General features: G+C 39.8%; 1 protein-coding gene across 11 annotated transcripts in view; it reads right to left on the reverse strand.

Annotated features, from left to right (window-relative positions):
* The window catches only part of PDLIM5 (PDZ and LIM domain 5), a 222,817-nt gene that overhangs the window by 18,570 nt on the left and 184,686 nt on the right, over positions 1–19,561 (reverse strand). For all 11 annotated transcript variants that reach the window (XM_089302614.1, XM_008267586.5, XM_008267585.5 and 8 more), the window contains one exon: positions 7,479–7,653. In XM_089302614.1, coding sequence (XP_089158740.1) covers positions 7,479–7,653 — 175 coding nt within the window. The remainder of the gene's footprint in view (positions 1–7,478; positions 7,654–19,561) is intronic.

A 19,561-nucleotide genomic window follows, 5' to 3' on the forward strand; every position in this document is an offset into this window, starting at 1 on the left:
AAATGCATATATGTGATACATGTCATTTTGGAGGGGAAGTAATAGTGTTTAACTATTTGGCCTATTGATTACCTATTCCCCTCTTTCTTATTTATACATTCAAACATTATGATAAAAGTACATTAGGACATCTTAAGTTGTGGAAGGTTTGTTTTTTTTTTTTCCTGACTTAATATAGTAGCACATAATTGTATGTGTATATACTCATAATACACACATCTGTTTAATAACATAGAAAGTTCAGATTAACATACTGAAGAAAATAAACATCACATCAAATCCAACTATCCAAGCATTCTAACTATTAATTTTGGATATAGATCCTTTTGGTCAACTTTCTAAAGCAGAGTGTGTGGATGTGTTTACTATTATATTCCCAGTGGATTAAACAGTGCTTGGTACCTACTAGGACCTTCTATAAATATTTTATAAATTAATTAGTGTATTCCAGGATCAAACAGACCTGAATTTAGTTCTACCAGTTAACTAGTTTTGTGACTTTGGGCAAATACAAGGGTACTTCAACAAGTTCATGAAAATGGAATTAAAGAATTCTGAAAATCATGCAAACGAAGAGTATAAGTTCATGAAAAATGAACATTTATGAAAAATCTATGTATAAATGTCAAAATGTTTTTGCATCCAAATAATCTTTTCATTCCATTTTTCCCACAATTTTTTGAAGTCCCATCATAATTTAAGTCTAATATTCCCATCTGTAAAATAGGTATAAGTATAGAGTCACATGTAGCTTAGCCTCATCATGTATCACGAGCCTATTCATCACTGTGTAGACATCATAAACAGTGCTAACAGAGACGTAGATGGCAAAGCCTACTACACATCTAGGCTGTAAGGATTAGCCTATTACTCCTCAACCACAAACTCACACAGAATATTACTATACTTAATACTGTAGACAAATGTAGCACAACAGCAAGTATCTGTATATCTGAACACAGAAAAGGTACAGTAAAACTACTAAGTGATAAGAATTTTTCAGCTCATTATAATCTTCTGGGACTACCATCATAGATGCAGTCTGTGACTATCAGACTGATATCATTATATAGCATATGATTGTAATATAAACTTTATGGAGTAATTTTGGGGATTCAGTAGAATAATTAAAAAATTCTTGGCATGGTACCAACTATTTTCAACAAATAGTATCTGTCTTTATTATCATGCTTAAATATGTATCCTGGTATATATTTTCTTCACATAAAATTGGAATCATAATTTAGAGTTCTATATTTCTTTTTACTTTCTTAATATTGTAAGCATTTTCCTGTGTAGTGGTAGTTAAAAGCATGGATAAAAATTAGAGTGAGACAGATCTGGGCTCAAATTCAGGTTCTGCCATTTACTCTCTATGTAACTCTTCAGGCAAATAAGTATTTCTCAGTACCTTGATTTTCTCATTGTGAAATAGAATAGAAATAGTGACTTTCTTACATGGTTGTTATGAAAACTCAGGTGAAATTCTTAGTGCAACATTTAGAATGTGCTAATAACCCATTAGACATTATTATTGAAAATAGGATCCTAATGGCACATATCACATTATATACACACTGAATATTTACGTCCTCTTTGATTTTTCCCTACAGTAAATAGTGAAATCTTGGTCTTTGTTTCCTTAAATTCAAGGGATAACACATTTAGCCAGAAAACTTGGTGTTTAAGTAAACTCTTTACGAGAAGGGATAATAAATAGGAACTATAAATAAAGGAGTAAACAGGAATTGAAATGGATGGCAAATTCTGCTAGTCTCTCTTGGGATAACCCTAAATGGCTCTCCTTAGGAGAAAAGTCTAAAAATTGCTAGAAAACAACAACAAAAAACCCAATAATATTAAAATTCTTTCTCTCACTAGCATGAACAATGGATTGCCTGAATGTGGTTGTTCTGGTGTATAGGACAGGCAAAGACAGAACAATAATATTATGGGCACATTTTAATATATTTCTTATCTAAAAGGAATTCAAACACCATAAAAACCTTACTTCTTATACAAAAATGAGAAGAAGCTAAATACAAGATGATTCTGTTAACTGGATACAATACAAATGGCCAACAGATTTTAATGTTACTAGCTGTTACAATCAAGAAATAAGATGGAATGTTCATAAGCCATTTGGCCAGGGTTTTGGCTACATTAGCCTAATCTATGCATTTCTAATTTTTAAAAGTTTAATTTATATAATTTTTATTTATTTGAAAGGCAGAGCAACAGAGAGTGGTCAAGGGCAGGGAGGGAGACCTTCCATTCCCTGGTTCACTCCCTGAATTCCTGCAATAGCTGGGGTGGGGCCAAATAAAATCCAGGAGCCTGGAATTCATTCTAGGTCTCCCATGTGGGTGGCAGGGACCCAACTACTTGCGCATCACCAAAGTAGCAAATTGGTAGGAAGCCGGATCAAAAGTGGAGTGAAGAGTGGAACTAAAACACTCCAATATGAGATGCAGGCATCTAAACCACTGGGCCAAGTGCCCGCCCCTCTACGATTCCCTCTTATGTCATCACTCCAAAATCTATCTATTCACAAGTTTAACAGTCAAGATTCCTAACACAACTGGACTGGAAATGTTCCACAGCAAACATTCCAAGCCTCAGCAGAAGTTCCTAACATATGACTCTCTGTCCATTTGTAACTAATCAAAGTAATGCATCCATATTGCAATTTACGCAAATTTTATCCATAAATTTTTCAAAGACTCAAAGAAGCCAAAATTTTTTAAACATCAGATACAGATAAAATTATGTATATGGGAGCTGGCACTGTGGCGTAGTGGGTAAAGCTGCCACCTGCAGTCCCATATGGGCGCCGGTTTGAGTTCTTGCTGCTCCACTTCCCATCCAGCTCTTTGTTATGGCCTGGGAAAGCAGTAGAAGATGACCCAAGTGTTTGGGCCCCTGCACCCTCATGGGAGACCAGGAAGAAGCCCCTGGCTCCTGGCTTAGAATCGACGCAGCACTGGCCGTTGCGGCCAATTGGGGAGTGAACCATCGGATGGAAAACCTCTCTCTCTCTCTGCCTCTCTCTTTCTCTGTAAATCTGACTTTCAAATAAAATAAATAAATCTTTAAAAAAATTACGTATGTGGTTTTAAATTGAGTATATTCTATCAGGAGATAACCAGATCAGTTATTAACATTCAAGTTTTTTAGGTTTTCCAAAAATAATCAACTCTGTTTAAAAAAAAAAGGAGAGTTGGGGGGACAATAAACCACAAAATTTGGCTTAGTGTTCCTTTACATTAAAAATGTTTATGAAGAAGCAAAATACTGAACAAGTAAATATATGACAAGACTATGAATTCTAAGCAGTATACATTGTATGACAGAAAACTAACTTAACACGATCAAATAAACCTTGAACTTCTCAGTTTGCCAAAGTTGAATATTTTGTTCTGAAAGTATCACACCAGTAATGGCAGCTTGTTTAAAAACAGGTGGCCCAGAGAATGTCACTTGATCTAATGCCTCCCTGCTTTGGTAAGTAATACTGCACTGAGGCCAGGAACTGGAATTATGCTTTGAGTAGGCCTCTGAAATGACCACAATCTATTCAAGCTGCTTTAGCATTTGAGCACCAGGCAAATGTGCTACTTTAATTACTGTTATATGATCTTGACATGAACTAATCCCCACTCCTATTAACTTCCTTACTAAATGAAGCTTTAATGCTTAAATGATAAAAAGTGCTGGATAATCCAGAGCAATATAAAACTTAACAGATGAAGGAGCAATAAGTGAGAGTGGTCTGCCTTATTAGCATACTAGATATTATTCGGCAGGACAACAGTGCATTAAAGCTGCATTCTGATGTACCAATGCCAGTGCACTTGGTAAAGTGATAAGTATAAGTACACAACCGATCAAAAAGATAGGGTAAGTGTCGAAGAGATTTTACAAACAAGACCAGTGTAAGCAAATAATGAAGGATAGAATTAAAAGGGAGAGAATGATCCTGCAGGGGAAGCAGGACACACAGCAGACTCATAGAATGGCAAACACCCAAAATAGCACTCTGGCCTCAGAATCAACCCTTGAGGCATTCGGATCTAGCTAAAAGGACCCTGAGAGTCTCACAGGCATGGAAAGCCACGACACGGTGGCAAAAACAACCTAAATGAAAGATCCTGGTGAACAAGACCCCAGCAGCAGGAACAGGCTATCAAGGAGGGAGGCGCCTTTCTCTGAAGGGAGGAAGGAACCTCCACTGTGATATGGCCTTGACTAAACAAGTTCAGAGCTGGTGAACTCAAGGGGCTTCCATAGCCTAGACAGCTCATGGCAAGAGCCTCGGGTGATTGCTGACGCCATAAATAAGAGTGCCAATTGTTAAATCTACAACAGGAGTCACTTGGGTACATGCTCCCCATGTAGGATTTCTGTCCTTAATGTGTTTTACTATGAAACTTAAAAACAACACTACTAGTCAAACAATACCCTATACCTTGTGCGGTTGTGTGAGAACAGCCTGTTGAAATCCTTGCTTAGTGTATACTAAGTTGATCTTCTGTATATGAAGGTGATTGAAAATGAAACTCGATGAAGGGCGGGATGGGGGAGGGAGTGGGAGAGGGGAGGGCCGTGGGAGGGAGGGAGGTTGGGGGGGGAGCCACAACAATACAAAAGTTGCACTTTGTAAATTCACATTTATTAAATAATAAAAAAAAGAAAATCAATGAATGCCAAAAAAAAAAAAAAAAAAAAGCTGCATTCAGGCCTAGCATTAAGTTTGAAGCCCCACAGCAGGTAGGGGTAGTGACTGTAACTTCCACTCTGATCCTGATACTTTCTCCATACTAAGAAAGCTTTTCAGAGTGGCTAGTGGTGGCAATAACAGTCACAGAGTTTCATAATCAGATGATGTGAATTTACAACAAATGTGTGGCCGGCACCACGGCTCAATAGGCCAATCCTCCGCCTGTGGCACCTGCACCACAGGTTCTAGTCCCGGTTAGGGTGCCGGATTCTGTCCCAGTTGCCCCTCTTCCAGCCCAGCTCTCTGCTGTGGCCCGGGAGTGCAGTGGAGGATGGCCCAAGTCCTTGGGCCCTGCACCCGCATGGGAAACCAGGAGAAGCACCTGGCTCCTGGCTTCGGATCAGCACGGTTCGCTGGTCACAGCGCACTGGCCGCAGCGGCCATTGGGGGGTGAACCAACGGAAAAGGAAGACCTTTCTCTCTCTGTCTCTCTCACTGTCCACTCTGCCTGTCAAATAAATAAATAAAAACAAAAAAACAAACAAATAAAAACAACAAATGTGGTTTCTCACTTTGTTAACTCACCCACTAATTATCTCCAGTAGCACACAAATAACAGCCATAATTATTTTCATAAATGGTGGGTTTTGATCCAGCATATTGGATCTCTAAACACTAATCTAGGTTAGCAATGTATTAAAATGCCACAAATCAGAATTTTTCTATTATTTTATTAACATTAAACCTAAAATATAACAAGTGTAGATAGTAAGAAATGACATTGTTCTATGTACTGGGGTAGAACAGCACCAGACAAGATTTTAGATTGGTTTATATATTTCTGAGAGACAGTAACCCAGTAGAAAAACTTTCAGGAAAGTCACTCTAATCTAATTGACATGACGGCTTTAATGATAAATGGGTCTAGAAATGCACATGGTCTGTTCAGTTAAATATGACTATATTGTCTCTGGGTGATAGACACTGTACTAGACTTTACAGCTCTCTACTGATTTTCCCCTTCTGCTTACAACAACCACTATAAATATATATATAACGAGTTATTATATATAATATATAATTATATATATATACATATATAATGAGTTATTTATTTATTTGAAAGGCAGAGTTACAGAGAGGCAGAGGCAGAGAGAAAGAAGTCTTCCATCTGCTGGTTCACTCCCCAAAAGGCTGCAATGGACGGAGCTGGGCAGATCCAAAGTCAGGAGCCACAAGCTTCCTCCGGGTCTCCCACATGGGTGCAGGGGCCCAAGCATTTGGGCCATCTTCCCCTGCTTTCCCAGGCCAGAGAGGAGAGTTGGATTGGAAGTGGAGCAGCCAGGACTTGAACTGGTGCCCAAATGGGATACCAGCATATACCAAAGCGCCAGCCCCTCATAACTATTATTAACACAATCTCTGTTACTGGATAATTCTCACTAAGCACATAGTCACTCTGAGAAATATGATGTAAATGAGAAATTACAGCTTAGAAAACACCATATTATGATTCCATTTCTGAAAAACAGTATCTGTCATTACATCTTATATCCTTTTATGTTTTATAAATCTGAAGTAAGATACTAATAGTGGTTATCTACTGGGAGTATGTACTTTACCTAGCAAAATTATGCTAAGTAATAAATACACATGGAGGAAGATAAAATGTGATTTAAGTCTTGATACTCAACTTTATGGGAGTCAGTTTCAACTATCTAAAAATGTGAAAAATTAAAAGAGGAGAGCTTGGATAATCATTTGAAATGATTTTTTATTACCACCAATAAGGTGCTTTTGGCAGGTTATCCACCATCAGCATTCACACCTCAATCTCCTAATATATATTTTAAGGCCATTTATTAGAAATGCTTAGTGATTTAGTAAATTCCAGAATATTACACTCACTTATGATCTCTGGGCCTTTTTCCTTCTTGGAGTTTAAAAGACAGTCAGTTTGAATAAAAAGTATTTTCAAGAAGCAGGTTAGAACCTAAATTAACATTCTGAAACACTTAAAAATAGATCAGCAGTAGGTATATCTTCCAGGGTTTAGATATTTAAAAATCCAGTCTTCTCTCCAGGACTCCAGTTCTTTTATTTTGTTATTATCTGTTTTCATCTAAATTAAAGGATTCACTTTTATAATCTATAAATTAACCAAGTTGGAATAAATGATCTTCAGGGTTCCTTCAAGTCTTTAACTGATACAACAAGTGTTTTTAGTTTTCACAGAGCCCAGAATTGCTGTTCATTAAAACAGATTCTAATTATATATTCATATTTATCTATTTTAACAATACTACATCTGGAATCAGGCAAGAATAGCTTTACTAATAAAATGTTAAATATTTCAGCATTTTAAACAAATCAACATTGGTATTAAGACAATAAATAGGCCGGTGCTGAGGCTCACTAGGCTAATCCTCTGCCTGCAGCGCCGGCACCATGGGTTCTAGTCCCGGTGGGGGCTCCGGATTCTGTCCCGGTTGCCCCTCTTCCAGGCCAGCTCTCTGCTGTGGCCAGGGAGTGCAGTGGAGGATGGCCCAAGTGCTTGGGCCCTGCATCCGCATGGGAGACCAGGATAAGTACCTGGCCCCGGGCTTCGGATCAGTGCGGTGCGCCAGCCGCAGCGTGCCAGCCACAGCAGCCATTGGGGGTGAACAAACGGCAAAGGAAGACCTTCTCTCTGTCTCTCTTTCTCACTGTCCACTCTGCCTGTCAGAAAAAAAAAAAAAAAAGACAATAAATAACCCACCTGATGACCTGGTTACAGTGGGCACACATTGGGGTCCGTTTCCCTGCGGGGATATGCTCAGCTCTCTGCACTAAAGTATCCTGGTCGCCCGGCTGGGGCTGCCCCACGGCTGAGCCTGCCGGTGACACTGCCGCTGAGGAAGCCGCGCTGTTTGAGATTCTTCCAGTGGAAGGTGCTAGGAGTGAAAACATGGCAGAATCAGAATTATGATAAGGCAAACATAAACTTTCCTAGCAATCAAATAACAATTTGTAAAATATCATTCATTGATTCACTCACTCGCATTTATGGTAAAGTTATGCCACAGATACTAAGCGACCGTTATACAGATGCATAGAAAAGCAAGGATTATAACACAGTCAGTAGAGAGTTATGACAGAGAATGCAGAGGTTGCTGTAAGAACAGCAGAGATAGTTCTATTTCCAAGGGGGATATGGTTAGGTGACTATTAACAGCGAGACATTTCTAGTTATCTAGACATCTCGGCTAACCATTTAATTAGATTCAATTCCAAATATATCATAGGCACATTAAAAATCTCAGTGTGTTGAAGACAAGACACAAACTCATTACATGGTCTCTCCTCCAGTTATACTCTCTAAGTAGATTATGCACATAGTCACTGAGGCGTGTGAGGCAGCTACCTAAAAATCATCCTTGTCCATCCTTTCCTTCAACTTTGCTAATGAGAAGGCCTGGTTTTACGTCAGAAAAAATTCTTGATTTTACCCCCTCTTTTCCATTTCTACAATTCTGACCTGGTTTAGGTCTTCAATCTCCCACCTAATATAGCTGCCAAAATGTCGCACCTCCCTTAAATTTATCCTCCTGATTGCCAACTAAGAATTAAATCTCAACCAATCACAACTCTGTATAAATGATTCCCCTGTTCTTTGACAACTCAATATACTCCATGCTTCTAGATACTGCATTCAAGTCCCCACAGTGGTCTCTTTCTGCCCCACAACCTTATCTTTTACCCTCTTGCCTTTCACTTAGGCTATGGCAACACCAAACTGCTTTCCTTTGTCTTGTGGATGGATCAATCTGTGACCAGTAATGTCTTCCCCCCCAATAATGTTATTTTCTATGCTTCTTACTGCTTACCTGGTAACTATGACTTACTGTTTAAAGTTCAGCCCAGAATGTGAACTATTCCCAAAATTTCACCTTGAATCATTTCTCCCCAAAACCCCTTCTACAGATCAAATAATTCTAAGTTCCCATCAAAGATTTTCTGTAAATATCACTGCTTCTATTGCATATTTCTGTTCCTTTCTTCCCCAACTAGATAGGTCCCTGAGGGAAGGAACTACACTTTATTTATCACCTAAGGAACTAATACAATATCTGGAATGAATGAATGAACTACAATCAACACATAAGTGAATGCATGTAAAACCTAGGAGGGACTAGGGTCTTACCAATGTAAGACCTGCTCCTTATCCACAGACAATTAAAATCTAAGAGATGGTTGAGGCACCCCCTCCCCCAATATTGACAACTCCACTTCCAATCCAACTCTCTGCTAATGTGCCTGGGAAGACAGTACTTAGGCCTCTGTACCCATTTGGGAGACCTTGCTCCTGGTTTTGGCCAAGCCCGGCCCATGCCATTGCAGCCATTTGGCGAGGGAGCCAGAGGATGGAAGACCTCTCTTTCTCTGTAACTCTGCCTTTCAAATAAATAAATCAATCTTTAAAAATATATATAATGGAAGAGAAAAGGCACATATTACAATGGCTTAAAAGGAACAATTTTGGGGCCAGCATTGTGGCACAGCAGGTTAAGCCTCGGCCTATTGGCATCCCATTTGATTCCTGTCCTGGTTGCTCTACTTCCAATCCAGTTCCCTGCTGGTGTGCCTGGGAAAGCAGCAGAGGATGGCTCAAATCCTTGATCCCCTGCATCCATGTGGGAGCCCTAGAGGAAGCTCCAGGCTCCCAGCTTTGGTCTGGCCCAGTCCTGGCAGTTGTGGCCATTTGTGGAGTGAACCAGTGGATGGAAGATATCCTTCTCTCTCTCTCTTTCTCTCTCTCTCTCTTTCTCTCCCTCCCTCCATCTCTCTTCCTCTCTCTGCCTTTCAAATAAATTAAAAATAAATTTTAAAAAAGTAACAATTTTTATGAAAAGTATATAGTAACATAAAGTAATAGTGTATGTGTAGAGATATGTACATTCACAACATCTATATTAAAGGTATTATAATTCAGTAAGAGTAATTAAGGCAACTGAAATGATAATTCTGCTCATTAGAACAGGGCCTGTTTGCCATGATGTGCAACTATGGATCCAGAAACTCAATGTTTTCAGACATTCAGCACATCCCTACAGAGTTCTACCCAGTGCTTCATCTGGAAGATGGCAGTTCTACAGGCCAGTGAGCTCCGCTGCTGACCATGTTTCTCGGGAGTCAAGCAGACAAGGAACATGCTTCCACGCCAGTGTCTATATCCAGCCTTAGTATCTCTTGCAGCAGCAGATATTCATTCTCAAGGACAAATCCAGTTAGTGTTGTTAAATTCAAGACCTGTAAAATGGATTTCCTCTTCTTGTACACACTACACTAGCTTTTCCTAAGGACTCCTGTATGAATTCTCCCACTCATGCAGGCATGGCATTCTGCCCCGTCCTGTCCCCGAAGCTTCACCCCAGGCACTAGTGACTGCTTCACGGTAAGTGTTTATCAGGTTTATCCCTCTTTTCTAATCTAAAACCATTCTCTATCAATTGAGTTCTGGTCTTGAGTACCTCAAGTCTGGATTATTATGTCTCTCATCTGCTTTTTTTGCTACCAGCCTCTTCTTTAACCTACTCTACTGGGTTATTTTTTTGAACAACACTACTCCTGTCATATGTTCCTGCTTATGAAGCTTTGGTAACTCATCATGCAAATTATATGCAGTCCTAACAGTTGACTCCCTCAATGGATCTCACTCCTATGTTTACAACCTTGTTTTTTAAGCTTCCTTGTATCACCGCCATCACCACCATGCTAAATTATAGTTATATAATATCCAACACATGAAATCACATTTTGAAGGCACCATTCTCAAGCCCTTACTATGGTCCTGTGATGTGGTTAGTAACACTTTTTCTTCATGAGGAATGTGAGGTGAAGAGGTTAAGAAGCCTGCCCATTGTTCTTATATTGGAAGCAGAGAGTAGCCCTGAACCTGAACAGACTGGCTATGGTCTGTGCCCTTAAACACTTTGCTATAATTACTCACTGTCCCTTTAAAATTCCATTCCAGACTCTGCCTCTACGACCCCTCAGCCAATGAACGTCCCTTTCTCATTGCTACTCGGTTCTCCCATTCTTCAGGCTATTGTAAGTTTCATTAACTTCTCCAAAGTCTTTTCTGAACATTGCAAGTAGATGTGTTTACTAGATACTTCTACCATATATAGCACCCATGCCTCAATAATTTGGTATTCATCAATATCCTATTACTATCTTTTCCTCCCTGTGTTAATTTACTGACTTAAAAATGGGTACAGACTGCATACTTCTTTCTCTCCACTACTAGAACAATGTTCTATAGAACAGTAGTGTTCTATTTACAAATAGAAGCCAAAAAATCCTATTTCATCAATTAAAAATGTTCCAAATTGCCTTAAAATTATTTTTTAACTTTAAAAGATGACTATAGAGACTGATATTTTAAAAACGTGGATTAGGTTCAGGATTTCAAACAATGGGAAAAGCTGCCAATTGGAAAATCTGAAAGTCAGACCTCAAAGAGAAGCAGATCTTTTCATCTGCCATATGTCTTTATTTTATCACATTATCTATGCATAAGCCTCAAAGTACTAAGTCAATGCAACATTTTTAGCAATAAAAGAGTGCAGTAATTCTCTGTCAGTCAGTGTAAAACAGGACATAATCCATCTGGCCCATGTCTCAAGGAGAAGCTATGTAGGGAACTAACTGATAGAACATGAGAAGCCAGTCTTCAGCATGAAACATATAACTATCTTAAACACATATGAAAGGGCTCCATGCTGTACTGCCACTCCTTTCTCAGGAAGCAAAGCCTTGCTTTCTGTTATTGCTCCATTTTAAACACTTTGGATATGACAGAAATTCTCACACCTCCATCTGTTGCAGTGTTGCTAGCACACTGGCCTGCATACAAAGCTACACAAGCCTTGTTAATCACTAAGCACTCAACATTTCCAAGGCACAGTTATTTCCCATATGAATATAAAGTGATGTTTTATTTTTCAGACTGATCTTGTCACTACTCTAGCACAGAAATGGGCTACGTGAGAACAGTCAAGTGCCAACCTCCTGGCTTCTGCTTACTGAGGAAGTGAAAGGTGTAATAAGGTAAGTAAGGTCTTAGAAGACAGGAAGCACCAGAAAATAACCCTGATTCCACAACAGCATTGAAGAGAACTGTATAACCAGGAGAGGAAAGCCAGTCTGCCATGGGTCACACAGTGACCAAATGCTTCAAATATATTGAATCCATGGTAAAAATCATCTATTTTCATATAGGAAAAAAAGATAATTAATCTCTTTAGAGGTGGCTTAAAGATGACAATTTTTTTTTTTTTTTTTTTTGGCCAGGCAGAGTTAGACAGTGAGAGAGAGAGAGAGACAGAAAGAGTTATAGACAGTGAGAGACAGACAGAGAGAAAGGTCTTCCTTCCATTGGTTCACTCCCCTAACACCGCTACGGCTGGCGCGCTGTGCCAATCTGAAGCCATGAGCCAGGTTCTTCCTCCCGGTCTCCCATGCGGGTGCAGGGACCCAAGCACTTGGGCCATCCTCCACTGCCCTCCTGGGGCAGTCAGCAGAGAGCTAGACTGGAAGAGGAGCAACCAGGACTAGAACCCAGGGTGCTGGTGCCGCAGGCGGAATATTAGCCAAGTGAGCCACGACACTGGCCAACAATCTATTTCTTAGTAGTAAAACTATTTTTTTTTCATCTTTTAAATCCTAGCATGACCATTAAACAGGAGCACTGAATCATCCTCACTTCAAGTCTAGAACTCTAAATCACAAAAAGCATAAGTGACTTATTCCAACTGAATAATGAATGAGTCAATGTTACAATGAGAACATTAGGAGGAAATCTGTTCTTGACTCTGTAGATTTCCTTTTCAACTTTAACCTTGTGTTTCATTAAATTTGACTTCTTTTGTGAGTAATCTCTATCCCGCTGGGGTCTTATTTAAAACTTCTTTTCTTTTGTCACAAATGTATTTCAGCACCATAAAATTCATCAATAAACTCAAAGACTCCAAACCATTAATGTTAGTGAGAATCTCTCTCTCTCAATACCTTTAGAATCATTATTTATGAGTTTTCTAAAGGTTTAGAATAATGTACATCCACACTTGAATTTCCTTTTATTTTTCAACACTATGATAGTGAAACCAAAGATTACAAAGAGTATAATTAAGTAAACAAAATAAAATGAGAAACCCCAGAAATATACTAAACAATTCCTCACTATATAATACATACATCTGTCAAGTTTGTCAAGTAAAATATATTGGACATACAATATTTTGAGATGCCAGTTTTTTAAATATTGATCATAGTGATATATCTGAGAATCCAAGGAGACAATATAAATCCGTGGTTCACTACAGGAGTTTAATTTACTACAAAGAAATTACAAAATATATTTTAGATAGAAGTCTAATAGCTGGAGATAAAGAATTTTTAAAAATTGAACCATATAATAGTCATTAATTTGGTAGAATGCCTACCTCTTGTTATTGGGGGAAATCTTTACAATATATCATATGGAAAGATAAAGTAAAAGTTCTTTCATTATAAACATCTTAATTGAATTTATTCCTAAGAAGATGATTCAGTGTTGCATTAGCAAGCATAACTAATACAAACTTTAAGTGATCTTATCCCAATGCTTAATTTTCACTTCTGATAATTACAAGTTCCTGACCAGGTAATTATCAAATTTATTCAAATAACTTCTGCACTATAAGCCACATATATACAGTAGTTAGGAGTATGTATAGTATTATGTTTAATATTATGCATGTAATAATAATATATAAGGAATTAAAATTATTTAATTGCTATATTCTTCAAAAATAGCTAAGCTCCCTGAAAGGTACTAGTTTATAAACACAATAATTTTCATTGAGAGTTACACAGAAGATCAATATAGTTCCCTGGCAGTACAATGTATAAATTTTTTGAAAATAGACATTTTTTTTTTTGAAAATAGACATTTTTGAACCATATTAAGAATAAGGTGGCTCTTTGATGTTTTTGTTCTTTTTTCCTATTCACAAATAGCTTTTAATTATAAACAAATGACCTTTTCAAAGAGTTGTGAAGATTATAATGTACACATTAAGACTGTACTTGAAAAGGTATGCAATTAATCAGTTGATTCTTTGGTTCAAATAATATTGGGTGAAACAGTACTACATTATGTCAAATTTTAATTGGAAATGTAACATAAGTCAATTGAAATTGGAGGATGATATACCAAGGAACAAACAAGTAACAATTGTGGCTAGTGTCTTCTAAAACAATTTCTCTCATTAGATACTGTGGTGCTTTTCTATTGCTACACATGTCCTTCAGCAGGAGAGCAAGTTCAGTGTTGGAAGACAAACTGTTCATGAACAAAATACAAATAACCTGATGATGTCTTTCCACCTCCACAGCACATCTTGGTCTAAGCCACCATGATTCCTTGCTTGGGTTATTGCACTGACTACAGAGATCTCCTGGCTTCTATCTTGCCACCAATACAGAAGCCGGTGAAAATGAAGCCAGACCATGCTATTCTGTTCAAAACCCTCCAATAGTTCCCATCTGACTCAGCACTAAAACCAATGGTCCTACAGAATCTGATCTCTGTTCTCTCTCATACCTGATCACCTGCTGATTTTTTTTTTTAGAGATTTTATTTATTTATTTGAGAGGTAGAGTTACAGACAGCAGTGAGAGGGAGAGACAGAAAGGTCTTCCTTCCGTTGGTTCACTCCCCAATGGCCGCAACGGCTGGAGCTGTGCCCATCCAAAGCCAGGAGCCAGGTGTTTCTTTTTGGTCTCCCATGTGGGTCCAGGGGCCCAAGGACTTGGGCCATCTTCTACTGCTATCCCAGGCCATAGCAGAGAGCTGGACTGGAAGAGGAGCAGCCGGGACTAGAATCAGTGCTCATGTGGGATGCCGGCACCACAGGTAGAGGATTAACCTACTGTGCCACAGCACCAGCCCCCACCTGCCATTCTACCTCTTGTTGACCATATACAGGACACACTGACATCCTTACTATTCCTCTAAAATGACCTAATTCTCTCTGCCTGCAAGTTTTTTCTCCAGCTGTTAACATGGCTTGCTCCCTCACCTCCTCCGGATCTCTGCCCAAAGGCCATATATTATCAAGTGCTTTCCCTTATCGTCCTGTATAAAATAGCATCCTCTCCCGCACAAAGCAGCAGTTCCCTATATTCCTTAACTAGTTTATCTTCCTTCATTGCCCTCATCCCTATCTAACAAATTTTACATTCTTTTGTTTTGTTATTTGAGAGGTGCATATACACACACACACACACACACACACACACGTGCATGTGCACAGATGAAGGGAGGGAGGAAAAAGAGAGAGAGAGACAGACAGACAAAACACACCTTCATCTGCTGGTTCACTGCGAAGATGCAGTCAATGGTTAGGGTTGAAGCCAGGAGGCAAGAACTGGGAGTTCCAGTCTGGAACGAAATCTTGGTCTCCCATTTAGGTGGCAGAAACTCAACTGCTTCAGCCATGATGGCTGCCGACCAGGGTCTGCATTAGCAGGCAGCTGGGAACTGATCCCACACTTGAACCCAGGCACTCCAATTTGGGATGCAGGCATAGCGATCCAGCATCTTAACTGCTAGACCAAACGCCCTCCCCTTAAATTCTTTGTATATTGGCCGGCGCCGCGGCTCACTAGGCTAATCCTCCACCTTGCGGTGCCAGCACACCGGGTTCTAGTCCCGGTCAGGGCACCGGATTCTGTCCCGGTTGCCCCTCTTCCAGGCCAGCTCTCTGCTCTGGCCAGGGAGTGCAGTGGAGGATGGCCCAAGTGCTTGAGCCCCGCAGCCCATGGGAGACCAGGATAAGTACCTGGCTCCTGCCATCGGATCAGCGTGGTGCGCCGGCTGCAGCGCGCCGGCCACGGCGTCCACTGGAGGGTGAACCAACGGCAAAGGAAGACCTTTCTCTCTGTCTCTCTCTCTCACTGTCCATTATGTCTGTCAAAAAAAAAATTCTTTGTATATTATCTGTCTCATTGTAACTTGAGGAGAGGGACATTGTTCTGTTCATTGTTATATCCCTAACACCTAAGAACAATGCCTGGCATATTGCTCAGTAAATCTTTGTTTAGGGAAATAACTGTTCCAGTGCCAAAATGACTACTTTTCTACTGAAAGCAATCAGACTCTTTAGAAAAAGTGGTGCTTTTAGGATTGGGGTAAAAACAAGGACAGCGTATAATATCTTCTCAAATTAGAAAACAAGTAACTTTGATCAAAGATTGTCAGAGTTGCATCAAATGGACTTAAAGAAGCAGATGGGTCTTTGATTAATACATGAGTATTAATAAGAATCATAACTACAATGGACTATCAAATGCAAGTATTTATAACTCATTCTAATATATAATGTTATATATAAGTAGAATAATTCATGTTTAAATCCAGGAGTTCACAATGATTCCAGAACTACAAAAACCCCAAACTGATCATCTTTAGAGAATGCTAAGGAATCAATTCACTATTTTAATTCTGTACAATTTAACAACGGGAAACAATCAGCCTTTGACAATTATCACTTCATAAATGAGAATGTGTTATGTTTAATCCTACCTATTTACCTGTCACCTCTGAACTATTTTGGAAAAAATTCAAGATATAGAATTTCAGTATGATCTCAAAAGAGTGCTCTTTTTAAAAGCACAACTGTAAGACCATGATTACATTTAAAATAAAAGAAAAAAATTTCTCTTAATATCATCAGATAACTACTCAATCTTCAATGTTTTTATTATCCTGTACCAGCTTTCTATTGGTATGGTAACAAACTATTAAAAAACAGTACTGGCTTTAAAACAACCCATATGTGTTGTTTAGCAGCTATTCTCCAGATATTACTGGGTCAAAATCAATTGGCAGGAAGGAATTTCTTTTTGAAGGCTCTGGAGAAATCCATTTTCTAGTTTCTAGAGGCCACTCAGCTTCAATGGTTCATGGCCCCTTCTGCCATTTTCAAAGCCAGCAATCACAGGTCAAGTCTTTCTCACATGGCCTTATCCTGGTCCTCTCTTCTGACTCTCCCCTCTCACACTTCCAAAAACCTCTGTGATTTGTGTTGGGTCCTACCAGAATAATCTCTCTACCCTAAATTCAACTGATAAGCAATCTTAATTCCATTTGCATCCTTAATTCTCCTTTCCCACATAACATAACATATACATGGGGGGTGCAAGCCCATGGTCTTTCTGTGCAGAGTGGGGGAGGGAGACATAAACTTGCCTATCACACACCTCCTAATTCAATATTAATCAGGATTCAAAAAAGTCCATATATTACACACTTTTTTTTGGGGGGGGGGGCACAGGCAGAGTGGACAGTGGGAGAGAGACAGAGAGAAAGGTCTTCCTTTGTCGTTGGTTCACCCTCCAATGGCCACCGTGGCCGGCGCGCTGCGGCCAGCGCACTGTGCTGATCCGATGGCAGGAGCCAGGTACTTTTCCTGGTCTCCCATGGGGTGCAGGGCCCAAGCACTTGGGCCATCCTCCTCTGCACTCCCTGGCCACAGCAGAGAGCTGGCCTGGAAGAGGGGCAACCGGGACAGAATCCAGCGCCCCGACCAGGACTAGAACCCAGTGTGCTGGTGCCGCAAGGCGGAGGATTAGCCTATTGAGCCACAGCGCCGGCCACACACTTTCAATTATAACTGCTTCCATCTTACCACTGCTTGCAACATCCACACAGAAGAAATCAAATCTCCAAAGTTATCTATTTATAGCTATCTATCTACACAAATTCTTTTTCTATAGCAAAAAGTTAAGAATGAATAACTAAATACTTCCATCTTTCTAACATTAATAGGTGATATTGTTACCATTTGGTATATCAGGAATATAAAGCTCCGAGAGGATCAGTGACATGCCCAATTACTTACAGGACAATGAAACGAAGCAGATGGTTTTTTAACAACTACTGTATAGCAAACAATGTGCTGGACTTTACCACTATCAACAACAAGAGGCACAATTTCTCTTCCTTGTGAAATTTAAAACAGACTGCAGACCAGTAAACAATTAACTGGGATAAGTGCTAGAAAGATGAAAAATACCATATTTAGTTACACCAGTATGATTCATTCACCAGCTAGATCCTGACAGCCTGTAATGTACGTGGCAGTACGTGGCAGGCCTTTCCTTCACAGAGCACGGGGCCTTTTTCTTTTTCTCTTTTTTTTTTAAGTTTGAGGTACCCGTGGTTCATTCCATTACAGTCTTTTATTTTATTTTATTTTATTTTTTTATTTATTTTTTTTTTTGACAGGCAGAGTGGACAGTGAGAGAGAGAGACAGAGAGAAAGGTCTTCCTTTGCCGGTGGTTCACCCTCCAATGGCCGCCGCGGCTGGCGCGCTGCGGCCGGCGCACCGCGCTGATCCGATGGCAGGAGCCAGGAGCCAGGTGCTTTTCCTGGTCTCCCATGGGGTGCAGGGCCCAAGCACCTGGGCCATCCTCCACTGCACTCCCTGGCCACAGCAGAGGGCTGGCCTGGAAGAGGGGCAACCGGGACAGAATCCGGCGCCCCGACCGGGACTAGAACCCGGTGTGCCGGCGCCGCTAGGCGGAGGATTAGCCTAGTGAGCCGCGGCGCCGGCCACCATTACAGTCTTTTAAATACACGAACACAGGAGAATAATCCGAGCTAAAAGAGCTGATTCAGATTCATCAGCATATTGATGAGATTTGAATCATGGAGTCCATGACTCTGTTCAGAGAAAGTTCAGCATGAAACTAGGAGAGCTCCTCAGGCAGGAAGCAAACAACAGACACCTGAGGGACAGAAAGAGAGGTAGGAGAAGAACCAGGAGAATGCAGCATGGAAGCCAGCATAGGGAGGATGGTGGAGAACTTGGGAACCAGCACCATGTCTGTCTGTCTCTATCTGTCTATGCAGCCATTCACCAAGTATTTATTATGCACTTACTGTATGCCAAACTCCTTGCCAGTCTCTGCTTTGATCGATTATAATGGGAAGGCAGGATCTCCTCAAATATGATCTGAACGCAGGTACTGACTTCCAGGTCAGTTCAGAGGCAGAGATAATGAGAGTTAGGATGATCTCTGCTATCTTAATTTCCTTACTGAGCCTGCTCAAATAAATTTAGGAATAATGTATGAAACCATTATTTTTCATTTGCTCTGGTGTCCCTAATAACTTTACTTCTTACCCTGTTATGTATTCTATTAGATTAGTTCCCCACAGAAACATTACTTTCTTTCCCTAAACCTGGCTTCCCATACTTTTTTGCCACTATAATTAATATTTTAAGAATTCCTGAAATAAAACAGAAAGACATAAGGCTGGATTCCTCACATTCTGAGAAACATTTAAGAGAATTTGTATAAACAGCTTAAAAAGAGAAACATCACTGGATCCACTTTGTTGTACAACCTCCACATTGGTATGAGTACTTCAACTGCAATCTTTGTATTAAGACAAAACAGCAAAGAAATTACGGGGACAAATCTAGGCAGAATCATAATATGAATTTTTTTATTCTTTACTAAAAAATACTGTAATATTTCATTCTAATTGAGTCAGAAGTAGGACTAATACTGAAAATACCAACAAATACTAATGCTCTCCCCCCAAAGAGAAAACAACCGTTAACAGTCCTTACAAGACAGAAGTGTACGTGAGTTTACAGTGTGAAAAACAACTGCTCGGCTGCAAAGGGTATTCCTGTTAAAAACAGTGCAGCTAAATAACTGGGCAACATCAAAGTGATGTTCTGGCACTCTAGGGGAGAAAAAGTATTGTAATTCAACATCTCAGAGAATATGTTCCCCCA

The sequence above is a fragment of the Oryctolagus cuniculus genome, chromosome 8 (genome assembly GCF_051225735.1).
Source record: "Oryctolagus cuniculus isolate XC-2025 breed Fujian yellow rabbit chromosome 8, ASM5122573v1, whole genome shotgun sequence".
Classification (NCBI taxonomy): Eukaryota; Metazoa; Chordata; class Mammalia; order Lagomorpha; family Leporidae; genus Oryctolagus; species Oryctolagus cuniculus.